At 37.6% G+C, this 14914-nt stretch overlaps 1 protein-coding gene across 1 annotated transcript in view; it reads left to right on the top strand.

Annotated features, from left to right (window-relative positions):
* The window catches only part of LOC107701146 (protocadherin-16-like), a 105332-nt gene that overhangs the window by 82108 nt on the left and 8310 nt on the right, over nt 1-14914 (top strand). The window contains exons 4-14 of the mRNA XM_016503102.1: nt 1013-1244; nt 1836-2072; nt 3439-4485; nt 5105-5292; nt 5526-5622; nt 5824-5981; nt 8139-8988; nt 10826-11065; nt 12121-12246; nt 12760-12969; nt 13203-14069. Coding sequence (XP_016358588.1) covers nt 1013-1244; nt 1836-2072; nt 3439-4485; nt 5105-5292; nt 5526-5622; nt 5824-5981; nt 8139-8988; nt 10826-11065; nt 12121-12246; nt 12760-12969; nt 13203-14069 — 4252 coding nt within the window. The remainder of the gene's footprint in view (nt 1-1012; nt 1245-1835; nt 2073-3438; nt 4486-5104; nt 5293-5525; nt 5623-5823; nt 5982-8138; nt 8989-10825; nt 11066-12120; nt 12247-12759; nt 12970-13202; nt 14070-14914) is intronic.

The raw sequence follows: 14914 nt of genomic DNA, 5'->3' as shown, positions 1-14914 counted from the left end.
TATGTAAGGTGTTTGAGAAACCTGTTTAATTTGAAAAATTATGCACTGCAGCTTTGAGAGTTGAAAACCTTAAAACTCACTTCAGAAGCATAACGGTTGATTTAAAAAAAACACCATAAGTTCTATCGTGTAGCACCTAGATGCCCAGTCACATGCCCTGCTCAATTCTGTCTTCTCTCAGTTGCCAGTTACAACAATCATCAGCTCTCTAAACGAAAAGGCAATAAAGCGCAGTGTCCCAGGGGCACATTTCTGTACATGCTCAATGTGAAAGCCCGCAGGTGATGGAGATTTACCGCTGATTAAAGAACCGGCTTTCTGACAAGATGCGCGTTAAATATCACGTGCGATTTATCGTGCAGCCCTAATAAAAAGCTTAAACTTAAATGAAAATTTAGAAGTTTTCCCTTGGCAACTACTTGAAATTGAAATAAATAAGGTAAAGGTGAAGTACTAAAATGACTAAAACTAAAACTTAAATAAAAATAAATTAAAGCTACAGTATATATTTATATATGAAAACCTTAAAACTCACTTCAGAAGCATAACGGTTGATTTAAAAAAAACACCATAAGTTCTATCGTGTAGCACCTAGATGCCCAGTCACATGCCCTGCTCAATTCTGTCTTCTCTCAGTTGCCAGTTACAACAATCATCAGCTCTCTAAACGAAAAGGCAATAAAGCGCAGTGTCCCAGGGGCACATTTCTGTACATACACACACTCATGCTATTTCCCTTTATAAGCTGCTAGCAGCGGCCCGCTTTGTTTCTCATTTCATCTATTAATGCAGCCATAAAATGCTGGCTGTGATGAGCGAACAGGCCCACTACACTATATACTACAGCTCACTGGCCCCTCATAACCTGGAAAGGCAATTATATCCCACTGTGAAATTTTCTTCTGCATTATTACACACAATAAATCATCCAGATTGATTAGACAGTAGTGTGACAGTATCTACAATCCCGCTGTTGTTATCATCAGTAAAATGATATGATATTTTCCCGTAGGGAGGCCTTACATCCTCCGCCTATGTGAAGGTGTCACTGGTGGACATTAATGACAACAGACCTACATTCTACCCTGTGAACTACGCCGTCAGCTTGAGCACACAGAGCATGCCCGGGACCTCCGTTGTCAGGGTAACGGCCCACGACCCAGATGCTGGTGCAAATGGTAAACTGACATATCACACTGTCCTTGATGGAGGATCCAATTTCTTTACCCTCAACAAGGACACAGGTATTTCAATTATTAAATTAGATATTTAGGTATTTGGCTTTTTGGTCATTTCTTTTGTGTTCTTCTCATTTTTATTATTATTTTTTTTTCTAAAAATGTATATATAGTGTATATAGTTTTTATTATTTTTTTATTTTAGTTTGTTGTTTTAATACATCAAGTTGAACTAAATGAAATTGAGAAATGTTGACTTGTCATCTAGCTGAAAAAGTTAAAATTTTTTATGTTTTATTTATGTTTATATATTTTATACCGTTTATTTTAAACATAATTTTATATATTTTATTTTAATGTTAGATATTTTATTTTTATTTTATCTCTATCTATCTGTCTGTCTGTCTGTCTGTATATATAAATTAACTTTTATATTTAGGTAATAATTCACCCCAAAATGTAAATTTTGTGTGACTTTGAAAAACCCTTATGACTTTCTTCAAGGAACACAATTTTTTATTTTTTTTAAATTCCAATAAACGGTTGTCAGCTTGAAAAAAGGCTGAGCAAATTTGCTCATCCGTATCCTCATATGTAGTTCTCAGAGTCTTCAGGCCTAATCATATATCTTGTTTAATTCCATTTTTTTCCTGTTAGGTGTGATCTCGCTGTCACGCTCGCTGCATGGAAAGGCCAACTCCGTCATCACCATGGTGATCACAGCACGGGACGGAGGCGGTCTCACAGCACCTGTCAATGCCAGAGTGAACATCAGCGTTGTGGCCGGCTTAGTGGCGCCTCCAGTGTTCGAGCAGGCGCAGTACTTCTTCACCGTGTCTGAGGACGTGCTCCGGGGTACCGAGGTTGGCGTAGTGAGGGCCAGCGGCAGGAATGGTTAGTTTCAGCTATTTCCATGTTGCATCTTCTTGGAATTACCATTATATTAGGTATAAGTAGCCATGTGCTGCTGCATACTTTCACATAGCTCTGCTAACCTCACTGCTGTGGCTCTTTGAAGCATGAATTGGTGTCTGTGAGACAGTCAGGGGTGCTGAAAAGCCTGATGGGGAATATTTTCACTCTCGCTGAGCCAGTTGTGCAAATAGAGCAGCAGCTGCAGCGTGAACTTTATTAAACAGTCACATCCATCACAGATTCCACCCTACCTCATGTTGCTGGAAATTATTATTTGTTGATGTATATTTTCTGATAGCACAGGCATATGTTGGGATGTTTAATGAAAAATGATGGGGAATTCTATAGGATGTACCTATCTGTACTAGGGATGCACTGATATTACAATTCTGGCTGATAATGTAAAGCATGATTCACGTATAGTTGATAACTTATAAATTGCCAGTATTTAAATTTCATAGTATTTTATCTGAATAAATTTTAAATAAAACACTAAAAACTAAAAGTCATTTTAAATGTGAATTTTAAAGTGAATTTAGGCATCACGCCATTATAATGTACAGTATGAAAAATGTATGTTAATTTTGAGATTTGCAAAAGATTACATTTAACGGTGTTATTACAGTATTTTTAACTTAACTTAATAATTGGGGAACAAGTAAGTAACAATTGGGGAAATGTGAAAATAGTGGAAATAGGCATGTACAATTAAGTAACCAATAATACCTGATATTTATCCAATATAATCTGATATAATATATTTTTTAAAGAAATGAATACTATTTCATTCTGCAAGGATGCATTAAAGACTTTTACAATGCATTGTTACAAAAAGTTTCTATTTCAAATAAATGCAGTTTTTTGAGCTATTCATCAAAGAATCTTGAAAAATGTATAGCAGTTTTCACAAAAATATTAAGCAGCACAACTGTTTTCAACATTTATAATAATAAGAAATGTTTCTTGAGCAGCAAATCAGCATATTAGAATGATTTCTGAAGGATCATGTGACACTGAAGACTGGAGTAATGATGCTGAAAATCCAACACAAGAATGAATTACATTTTAAAATATATTAGAATAGAAAGCAGTTATTTTAAGTTATAACATTTCACAAGTTTGATCAAATAAATGCTGCCTTGATGAGCATAATTAAAAATCTGCGTTTGTAACCAAAACGTTGCAGGTTTGAATCACTCAAGGGATGATCCATGAATCATCACCATTGTTTCCTTAAGTTTCTCCAAGAAAACTGTCCTTGTAATAAGTTTAGAAAGTCACTTTAGATTAAATCATCTGCTAAATCACTGCTTATATATCTTATCCCATCTCTTTCTCGCTCCAGGAGTCTCTAAGGATGTCACCTACACTATCTCTGCTGGGGATCCAGATAGTTATTTCATGGTCGATCCAGAAACTGGAGCGCTCAGAACAAGCCTTCCTCTGGACCATGAGTCACAACCCTTTTTCAACTTGGAAATTCAAGCACGCAGTGGTTCCCCTCCAGCTTTTGGAGAGACTCGCGTTCGAGTCACCACTGCAGATGTGAACGATAACACCCCCATATATTTCCCGTCATCGTCTGAGTCTCTGCTCCTACCAGAAGCCACAAAAATGGGTACTGTGGTGTACCGCGTGCAGGCCGAAGACCGCGACTCCGGCCCTAACGGACAGCTGAGCTTTGACCTGATGACGGCCGGAGGGCAGCGCACGTTTGGCATAGAGCGCAGTAGTGGGGAAATCCGGCTAATTGGGAGTCTGTCGTACGACAGCGTACCTCGCTATGACCTCCAAGTGATCGCAAAAGACAGTGGCGCACCACAGCTCAGCGCTACGTTCAGCCTGGTGGTTCACATCCAGGCGGAGAACAGCCAGGGTCCTGTGTTTGACACGATGACCTACCGTGTGGAGCTGAAGGAGAACACACCACTCAACACCAACTTCTTACAGGTCCGGGCGCTCAATAGAGATCCCAACGGAAATGGAGGGTCATCCAAAGGCTCCACACCATCTTCCACACTGGCATACCGGCTCCGGCCTGATGGGGACGCGGCAGGCTTTGGGATTGCCCCGGACAGCGGATGGCTGTTTGTTAAGAGTGCTTTGGACCGTGAAGCCAAGGATATTTACCTGTTAACTGTGCTTGCCACTTCTGGAAGCAGCCAGATAGGGAAGACCGGCAGCGCAACAGTGAGAGTTTCCGTCACTGATGAAAATGATAATTCTCCTCGTTTCTCTCAGGAGAGGGTGTTCTTGGCAGTGAGAGAGAACTTGCCTGCGGGAACTGGTTTCGGGAGGGTGTCTGCTACCGACCGCGACGCTGGTCTCAACAGCCGCCTTACATACAGATTACTCCACACGGACCGCTACTTCCAAATCAATTCCCAAACTGGTGAGCTGGAACACAAACCTGCAAAAACATTTGTTATTAATAACAAATAATGATTATTATCTCCAACAGAAAAGATTCCAGTTTTAGAAAGCAGAAAGAAACAGTGTTTTATTTTGTTTTTTGTTTTATTTTTATTTTATTTTATTTCATTTAATTTCATTCTGGGCATGGTTGAAAATCCCTCTCTAGACTCTAAACTTTTGACTTTTCATCAACTGTTATTTTAGTATTATTTATATACTGTATACTCTTATAAGTATTTATGAATATTATGAATTATATATTATTTTTGTATTTTCAGTATTTTGGTCATTTTTAGTTTTATTATTATTATTATTATTTTTATTTTAGTATTTCTATTTAGATTACATTTATTTTTATTCCGGTTTTAGTAATTATAGTACTTAAACTTAATTTTAGTTCAGTTTTATTTGGCCAAGGCCAAATTTCTAATTTTCATATTTTTTTTAATCTAATATTTATATTTAATTTATTTCAACTTTATTTCAATATACGAAAATTATTTTTTAAATAGTTTTAGTTGACAATAACTACACTGAAAATCATTTGCAGCATTCTAGACTGAGTATTCTGACTAACTTAAACATTTCACGTTTAGGTGAAATCAGTACCAGAGCGGCTCTAGACCGCGAGCAACAGTCTAGTTATCAGCTCATCGTGGTGGTTCAGGACAGTGGTACCCCTCCACGTAGTGCCACCGGAACAGCCCATATCACGGTGCTGGATGAGAACGACAACGCGCCAGCGTTCAGCCACACACAGCCTGGCAGGGAGATTCTCATTCAGGCAAGAAACAGACCGGCACACACTATATTTAAAGCCTTAAATCAGTGTGTCATAACATAGGTGCTTGTGTTTATTAAAGCACAGTTTACACATCATAAAAACATCATTACGTCTGTACATAATATCTTTCAAAAATTGTTTGTGACCTTGGATTTGTTCCCGCTCTTGAAGTTGTTTGTATCGACTATAAGCAGCCAGACTGTGTTGTTTAAAACTTGCTTGATGTTTTCCAGGTTCAGGAGGGTCTTCCTGCCGGTTCTTTATTAGGAACTCTACATGCCAAAGACCCAGATGAGGGAGAGAATGGTACTATTTTTTACTCATTATCAGGTAAGTAAAAGTCTAGAATATTTCATATTTTGGGTTTTGGGTCTTCTTATTGCCAGAGGATGTTATTGCAAAATGGTAAGCCTGTAAAACGTAAACATATGTCCTTACAGTTATCTTTGTGCCCAGTGTGATGTATTGTACGGATAATTATACTACCATATATGTCTATATTTATGCTTTCATTTGGCCTTGCTTTTTAAGGCTCCAGAGCGGAACGTTTCTCCTTGAACCCAAACACCGGAGAGCTGTGCTCCTCTTCCCCCCTGAGGCGAGCTGAAAAGGCAGAGTACAGCTTCACCGTCACTGCCACGGACCGTGGAGCTCCATCTCAGAGCTCTTCAACTGCCTTACTTATACAGGTGAGACTATCCAGGCACTTTTTAAAACATCACTTTCAATGTTAGAATCAAGGTAAGTATGTCTAGTGATGAGGGTACATGTTGGACTTTGGTGCTCATGCAGGAGATGCAGGTTTAAATCTGGCTTCCTAACTCCCTCTCCTTCATAATTTCTCCCTTTTAGAGTCTATATAGTTAAAAACTAAAATGGAAAAAAGTCAAAGCGATGCCAATAGCTCACATTTAACCATATTTGTGTAGCATCAAGCAGTCATTATTTTATTTTATTTTATTTTAGTTTAGTTTATACTTAAACTTTTGACCAGAAACTGAGTGTAACTAAAGTCTTCAAAAATTAACAATGTTATTATATATTATAGTACTATCTACTATTTAGTATATATTCTATTAAAGTCTTATTCATAAATATTTTAGAATTAGCTTTTATTTTAAGATTTTCAGTTTTTAGTTTAATTAGTTTTTTTTAGTAATTTCATGTAATTTTAGTTGAAGTCATTTTGTTATGTGCTTTTGTCATTATTTTATTTAATTTTATTTATTTATTTATTTTTATTTATTTGTAATTTTTATTTTATTATTTTATTTTATTTTATTTTCTGCCTGTGCAAAACTTTCTGAGAAGTGTTGTGTGTGGTTGCCAAGGTGCCTGGAGTGTTTTTAGCATGTTTTGGCTGGTTGCTTCAAGTCATAAGACTACCCTTAATTAATTTTTTTTTAGATAATCTGCCAACATTTTTAAATCTTGCTGCATGAGCATCAATATGGACAATCGTCTTTCACTGTGCCAAACTATCATCATACTTACAGTCCCCTGAGCTGTGGTATCATTATTCAAGCAGGGAAATGAGCTGTGACCCAGAGGCCAGCTCCTGTCTATGCAAACGCAAACACCTCAAAACTCCCAGGATTATTTCCTGTTCCAGAGGAACATACTGTAACACAAAACCCTGTATTAATCCCAAAACTCAGCTTGGAACTGCGTGAATCAGACATTTCAAACTATATCCTTGACAATAGGATAATTTTCATGGCTTTTTATTCCAACGTAAAATAATTTGTATTCTAAAGAGTTTGTTCTCTGCAGAATGATTCTTGCCAGTTCTCTTTTGTAGCGAAACATCTTTAGTGCTTTTACAGATGTGATTTCAAAAAGGGAGTTGGCGGCTAATTGTAGAGTGTGCGGTTGCATGTGATTTCTGTTCTCCCTGTTTGTATGGGGAAGATGAGAGTGAGGGAGGAGTGGAGTGAGAGAGAGAGACAGAGGGAGAATGCACATTTGAATCAAGTGTTCCCAGATGGCTCTGATGAGGCCCAGCTGTGGTTCCCCATGATCAAACGGAAAGCTGCAAACCTCGGTAGCGCTAACGCCGATATGCTCGCACCACAGAACCTTGCACCGTAGCAATCTCAAGATAATATTTTACATACCATCAGTAATGCCAGCTTCATTTTGAAAGTCCAGTGTACTTTGCACCTAAAAGAGAGCCAAGAAATGGATCAGCGTCAATCCTTCTGTTGCTTTCCTTCCTGTGATCCAGTATGTGTGTAGTGTTTTGTTTTACATGGGGATATTAGTATGAAAGGCTTCACCTGTCAACCATTTTCCAGCTTTTACTGTACTTCAAGGACTTAGGAAATGATATCACGGGCCTTTAATGTTGTCAGACAGGTTCACTCCATTTTATTCTTTCAGCATTGAAAGAAGTCTTTTATGGTAACCAAGGCTGCATTTATAAAACTACAGTAAAACAGTAACATTGTGAAATGTTGTTATAATTCAAAAGAGCTGTTTTTTATTTAATTTTTTTTTACAGTGTTATTCCTGTAATGGCAAAGCTGAGTTTACTCCAGTCTTCAGTGCCACATGATCCTTCAGAAATCATTCTAATATCCTGATTTGGTCTCAAGAAACCTTTCTTATTATTATCAATGTCGAAAACAGTTGTGCTGCTTAATATTTTTGTGGAAGTTTTTTAGAATTCTTTGATGAATGGAAAGTTCAGCATTTATTTGAAATAGAAATCTTCTCTAACATTATAAATGTCTTTACTGACACTTTTTGTTACATAGTTCAAGGAGGTGTATTGTAAAATATACTAGTTGAGCTTAAAATGTAACTAATGTATCTTCTGAAATCTTGGTGTTCCCAATCTGTAGGTCATTGGCTCCACAAGGACTCCTCCAAAACCCAACACCCTATCCATGACCCTCAACTCAGTGGAGGGAGCCAAGCCAGGCTCTGTTATTGGCTCAGTTAGAGCACATGACCAGCGTGAAATGACCTTAAACGGTCAGGTGACCTACCTTGTAGTGGGAGGCACAGATCATGAAGGAAACTTTATGGTTGACCGTCTCACAGGAGATGTTTACTTGGCTAGAGAGTTGGATTATGAAAAAGGGTCACGGTATAGTCTACAGATCGAAGTGGACGATTTCTCCAAGGCCTATCCAAGCACTCACATGGTTCAGTTGGAAATCAACGTGCAGGATAGTAATGACCATGCACCAGAGTTTCCAGAAGATCCAGTCACTATTGTTATTCCTGAGAACATACAAGCTGGTTCCTCCATTTACACCTTCCAGGCGGCTGATAAAGATGGCAGTGGACCCAACAGCGAGATACGTTATTCTATCCAACAGCGGTGGCCTGACATCCCAGACCTCTTTAGTCTTGATCCTGTCACGGGAGTCTTAAAACTGAGCCGAGAGCTGGACCATGAGGAGACCTCCAGCCTGTTCCTGGTGGTCCATGCAATGGATTCAGCCTCGGACCCCAATCAGAGACTCTGGGGATCGGTGACGGCACGAGTGTTCGTCACCGATGAAAACGACAACGCTCCGATCTTCAGCTCCCCGACTGCTGTTAGTGTGATGGAGGACCAGCCGGTGGGCTTTGTCCTGCTTTACGTCATTGCTCGGGATGCGGACCAGGGCGAAAATGGCCAAGTGTTCTATAGGATCCAGTCAGGAAACACGGCAGGGCGGTTCGGCCTCAGCCCGAACAGTGGTAAGAATCATTACTTTGCTCTATTTGAAAAACATCTCTTTCTCACACCACGCTGCTTTATGGGCCATTCACTCAAATCCAGAAGTAATTTAGCAGAACAGATCATTTACTTGAACGGTTATTCATGGGAGTGCACTTTGATTTTGCCCCATCGACCGCACCTCCTTGATTTGGCGTTGGAAATATGCATGTATTAGTTTGAAATTCCTCCCATTATCCAAGAATACGACCATTTACAGCTCACGCAAAATTAGATTAAATAGACAAAGTCACCTAATCAACTGAACAGCTGTAGTCGATTTTCCTTCCATTATTGTCAGATGGTTTATGATGTAGGTTAGTGTTTCATTTCTGTTCTAAATAAGGTGTATACTATATACTATGTATATAAAAGTTGGGTTGAAGCACACAATAAAGTCACAGCTGATATTAGCCAGACACTGAGAAGAAAGTCTTCAAACTCTTTGGACACTTTAAGTAGGAGGTCTAGAGATGGACGTTAAGTACAAAACCAGAGCTACCGTATTCAGAAGCAGAAGCCAGCTCAAACATCTCAATGATGTGTTTAAAACTAGAGTGTTTGGTGGACTATAAATTAAAAAAAAAGGAGACCGCACACAGACTTCTCACAAACACACAATAATATTTCGCAGTCAGCAAGCAGTCAGGCTGCCATATCGACCACAGGGGTGTGTTTATCCTAAATGTGACCCTCGCCTGGGGTCTTGCTCATGACAGCATTGCAGAGAGGTATAGCTGGAAAGGTTCAAAATGGAATCATGACAACAGCTTTCTTCCTTGGTCTTCATACCAGAAAGTCAGCAAAAAGCTTCATTCTCAAATTCCTTATTATTCCTTATCCTTAGTGGAGGAGCTAAATTAAGGCGAAAAACGGAAAAGGAATACAGCTCAAATGAATTTCAGAGTGTAGTTATGGATATTGTATTTGACTTCTATGTTGTATGAGCAGTTTTATGTTCACATAGGACCATCAAAGATGAATTAGCCCCTGAAGCAATGAATGAATATACAGATAAATAAAACCAAAAACTTCCAATATGCTTAGAGAACGGTAGCACCCATTCTTCTCAGTGGCAATTTCTCAGCTGGCACATGTATTATTTTATTATATTAAACATAAATAATCTGTATAAATAATAAATAAATGTTGAAGCTGAACTACTAAATTACTAAAAAATAAATAAAAATAATTTAAAGCTAAATAGAGAAAAAATGACAACTTAAAAAAATCTTAAATATTAATATTAAAACTTAAAAAAATCTGCATGTATATATTTATATAATAACATATTATATTATATTACATTTAATAATACATTTTTTTATGTTGCTTGCTGAAAAAAACAACTACCTTTACATGGCCATTAATGGAGAAAAATGCTTTTTATCCACACAATGGTGTACAGTAGTTATGGCATCCTAAGCTAGCTGCCTAAGCTAACCTACCAGCTAACTTTTTTTTAGATATGCACTGTAGTAATATCATGGTATCATTCAATATTATGCTGTATAGCATCAATATGGTACTACAACAGTACTTTTTCTAAAGGTAATCTCATCAGTATTTGTTGTGGTGGGCTATTTTAGTCACAAATGAACTTCTAACCTCAGCAGAGCAACTGATTTGCCCAGCCATATTCATGTAGAGCTTTAAGATAGTGTTTGGCATGTGCGTACATAATGAAATATTACAAATATGCATAGTATAAAACAACAGCTTCCTGACCTCGGTCACACGTCTCCAGCCACAGGGCAAATGATCACGAGGCCATCTGCAGCAGATTTCCAGATGTTTTTCTCTTCCCCTCTTCTCCAGGCTCTCTCTCCATTCTCAAACCTCTGGATCGTGAGGAACAGGAGAGCTACAACCTCACCATTGTCGCTGAGGATCATGGGATACCTCAGCATTCCACCACTCAGGTGCTGTCCATCCAGGTGATTGACGTGAATGATGAAGCACCATGGTTTGAACGTAGCGAATTTGAAGCCCAAATCAAAGAGAACCAGCCAGCAAGAACAAGCATACTCAAGGTCTCCGCCTCAGACCGGGATCACGGTGAGGAATAGTCGATTAATTCCTGCAGTAATCCATGTGTTAAATGTGCCTTTACTTCTAAAAAGAATCACCTGCATTTCGGGGTATTCCAACCTTTTAGAAATTCATGACCTGTGTCTGAAATCTTCGCCATCTGGTTAAAGCAGTTATGTTGTGTTGCGGTGAGGGCAGTGGTTTTTTTTAACACTTCCTGTGGAGGGTATGTGGGACTCATTCTCAGCCCCCTGGGCTCAGTGAGAGAGTATGAGAGATTGTAAAGACATTCTTCAGGGAGCTTTAATTGAGTAAGCAGGTGCTCGTGCCAAAGCTCACTGACTTTGCACGCAATCTGGCACCCGTATGTCTTTGGTCCACACTTAACACTTGTGTGGACCACGACTCGGGCTGAATCAGCAAAATGAACTACTAATGAAACCAGTATTAAATCTAAGATGAAAAGGTTTGAACCTGGATATTTTATGACATGTTACTTCTGTTTTAATTCACATCAGGTTGTTCACTTCCTGTACACCTTCTAACTCAGAAAGGAAGGGCAGACTACTCGTGTATTTACTCTGCACTTTGTGCTAATTTTCAGTATTACCTACTACATTTGCCACTTGATTGAATACTGTGTCCCACAATACAATGCACCTGATTTGATCTATCATTTAGAAATAATATTACTATCATTAAATAATAATATTAACCATGATTTTTAACATCTCTCTTTTGACTTGTTATTTGATCTGACTGCCAAAAGGCATTTTTAAATAAAAATTCCCAAAAATATTAAAATAAAAGTTAAATAACATATTTAGGTAAATTATTACTATTTAAATAATAATACATTTTTATAAAAATGTATTTAATTTGTAATTTATTTGTAATAACTAGATGCCACTCATATGCAACATATGAGTAAGGACAATGTAGTATAAAACAGTTTGAAAGGTTTCACTTTCAACTCAAAAATAGTTGGTAATGTGCAGTGTTTACTGTGCAGTATTCAGTAGCCAGTTTGCTAGTATTCGATTCTGATCATTATTGATTATATATTTCTGTTTTTGTTGCAGGCACTAATGGCTTGGTGACTTACGGTGGTGTGACTGAGGATGGATTCACAATTAATCCAGAGACGGGTGTGATATCTGTCACTCAGGTTCTAGATAGAGAACTTCAGGACCACTACACTGTAACAGGTACATAAACACAGTCAGGATCTGCACATAATATGGCTGAAACAGTGTTATTTTAGGATTATTTATTGACTGTTATAATATTTATTAATATTGAATTAGCTTTTATTTTTATTTCAATTATTTTTATTTTATGTATTTTAATTTTAGTTCATTTTTAGTTTGGTTCTGTGCTTTTATTTATTTTAATTTTTTTATTCGTTTTTTATTTATATTTTTATATAATTTTAGTTTTAATTTAAGTTTTAGTAATTTTAGTGATTCAACTTAAATAAAAATCTGAAATTTGCCTCGGCAAATGACTGAAATAAATGTTTTGTTTTAGTTTTTTCATCTAATATTTATTTTATTTCAGCTTTATTTAAATTACCGAAAACATTTAGTTTTAGTTTTGGTTAACAATAACAACACTTGCCTGAATATGGTTATATTATTATTAAAATATTATTTTCTCTAATTATAATTTCTAATATTATTAAACTTAACAATCCTCTTTATATCTTGTCTTTGCAATAGTGTATGCAAAAGATGGAGGCATACCCCCTAATTTTGCTACGGCTAAAGTGCACATCACAGTGCTGGATGAGAATGATAATGCTCCTGCTTTCGGGCAGCAGCATTACAATCTGGAAGTGCCTGAGAACCAAGAGCCCGTGGAGCTGTTCACCCTCAAAGCCACAGACCTGGACACTGGAGAGAGTGGACGACTGGAATATAAGATCACTGGTAAAACATTTTGGATATTTAGATTGTATGTATAGAGGTACATGTAGAAGAGCTTCTACAGTGAATTACAAACCATATTTAGAGTCTTTAAGTTAAAACACACTGCATTTTGAATTATATGTGGTCAAGGCATGTTACTGTTTTTGTTCACATTGCAGGCTTGTTTCTTATGAAAAGAAGATCCAATCTGCTTGATTGTTAACAAATGTTGTGTCTGTGTGTTGCAATTCTAGCTGGTGACCCAGATGGTGACTTTAGACTTGATGTTTTTTTTGGAGCTCTGTCTACCTCAAGACCTCTGGACCGAGAGCGGAAGAACAGTTATTCTTTGAAAGTGGTGGTTCAAGATCACGGGAGCCCCTCTCTGAGCAGCACAGCCACTGTGGACATCTCAGTCCTTGATGTAAACGACAACAGCCCTAAGTTTGGAAGCAGTAGCTACACCGTTGATGTCTCAGAAGATGCTGCTGTAGGTTCGTTGGTGTTGGATGCGACAGCCACAGACGTGGATGAAGGTGAAAATGGCCAAATCTTATACTTCCTTAGTCAAGAGGCCAAAGGTTCATTCACAGTACATCCAGACACGGGGCGGATCACTACCGCAGCACCTCTGGACCGAGAGAAAAGAGCTTCTTACACCTTCCAAGTGTATGCGGTTGACCTGTCACCTGTTGCACCCTGCAACACCACAGCCCAGGTGACCGTTACCATCCTGGATGTCAACGACAATGCACCATTCTTCATCCAGGACCCGCTGATTATCAACGTGTCCAGTGGAAGTGTGTCCACGCATCAGGTGGTGGCCACCATGAGAGCAGAAGATAAGGACTTCGGAGCCAACGGGTCAGTGTTCTACCGGTTTGCAATGCCAGTCAGAGGATTTGCTATTAACTCACTAACAGGGGAGATCCAGACCACCGAGAAGCTCCAGACCCTGACGCAAACCCAGAGCACCCTCATAGTGGAGGCGATGGACCAGGGCAGTCCACCCCAGTCTTCTCTAGGGGTGGTGATCGTCTATGTGAAGGAGCAAGATTACAAGGGCATTCGATTCTCTCGCACCACCAGAGATGTTAGCATGCAGGAGAATGCAGCTAAAGGTAAGCAGAGAATTGACAGTAAAAATTATTTAAAAAATTAGCGTGCTATTAGCCTGGAAGATTTTTATTGTTATAAAAAGCTACATTTTTTTCCTTGATAATATTATCATTTTATAAAAGAAATCACAATATAAAATATAAATAATGATGAAAAAAAGATGATTAAAGTCAACATCAGCATTATTTTACTTTCTTAATACATGTTTCTGGTCATATTATTATTAGAAAATAGAAAAAAATTGTTGTAATAATTCATTAAAATAAAATCATTTTTGCTGTTGTTTTAGCTGACGTCATCACAGCCAAGCACCTTTATGACTGGGAAAAAATAATGTTAATCAACCTATTTTAGATAATTACATTTGTGTGTGTGTGTGTGTATACAGTGGTGTGAAAAAGATTATAAAAATTACTCAAAATGAATGCAACTTTTTTATCTTTTTTATAAAAATAATAATACTTTTTATAATAATTTAACTATAATTTAATTCCAGTTAGCATTAATGTAATACAGATTATGACAATAATAGAAAATGACAGATCTGAAAAAAGATTTCTTACCATTGGGACACAAGATGCCATTTTTCATGATCCGATCAATTCCAGTTGGATAATATTACTGTAGGCCCCACCCTACTTTTTTACTTACTTTATTTATTTAAATCCTTTTTCAACAAAACACATTACAAATTTCTATAAGCAAAATGGGTTGAAAAATCCACTTCATGTTGACTTTTAATGCAAACAATTATCAACTTTCATTAAGTTACGTGTATAAAGGGGTCATATGATGTTGCTAAAAAGAACATTATTTGGTGTATTTGGTGTAATGAAATGTGTTTATG

The sequence above is a fragment of the Sinocyclocheilus anshuiensis genome, unplaced genomic scaffold (genome assembly GCF_001515605.1).
Source record: "Sinocyclocheilus anshuiensis isolate Anshui unplaced genomic scaffold, SAMN03320099.WGS_v1.1 scaffold907, whole genome shotgun sequence".
In the NCBI taxonomy this organism is placed as follows: Eukaryota; Metazoa; Chordata; class Actinopteri; order Cypriniformes; family Cyprinidae; genus Sinocyclocheilus; species Sinocyclocheilus anshuiensis.
Note: the sequence above shows the minus strand (reverse complement) of the source record. Positions and strands in the feature narration are given on the sequence as shown.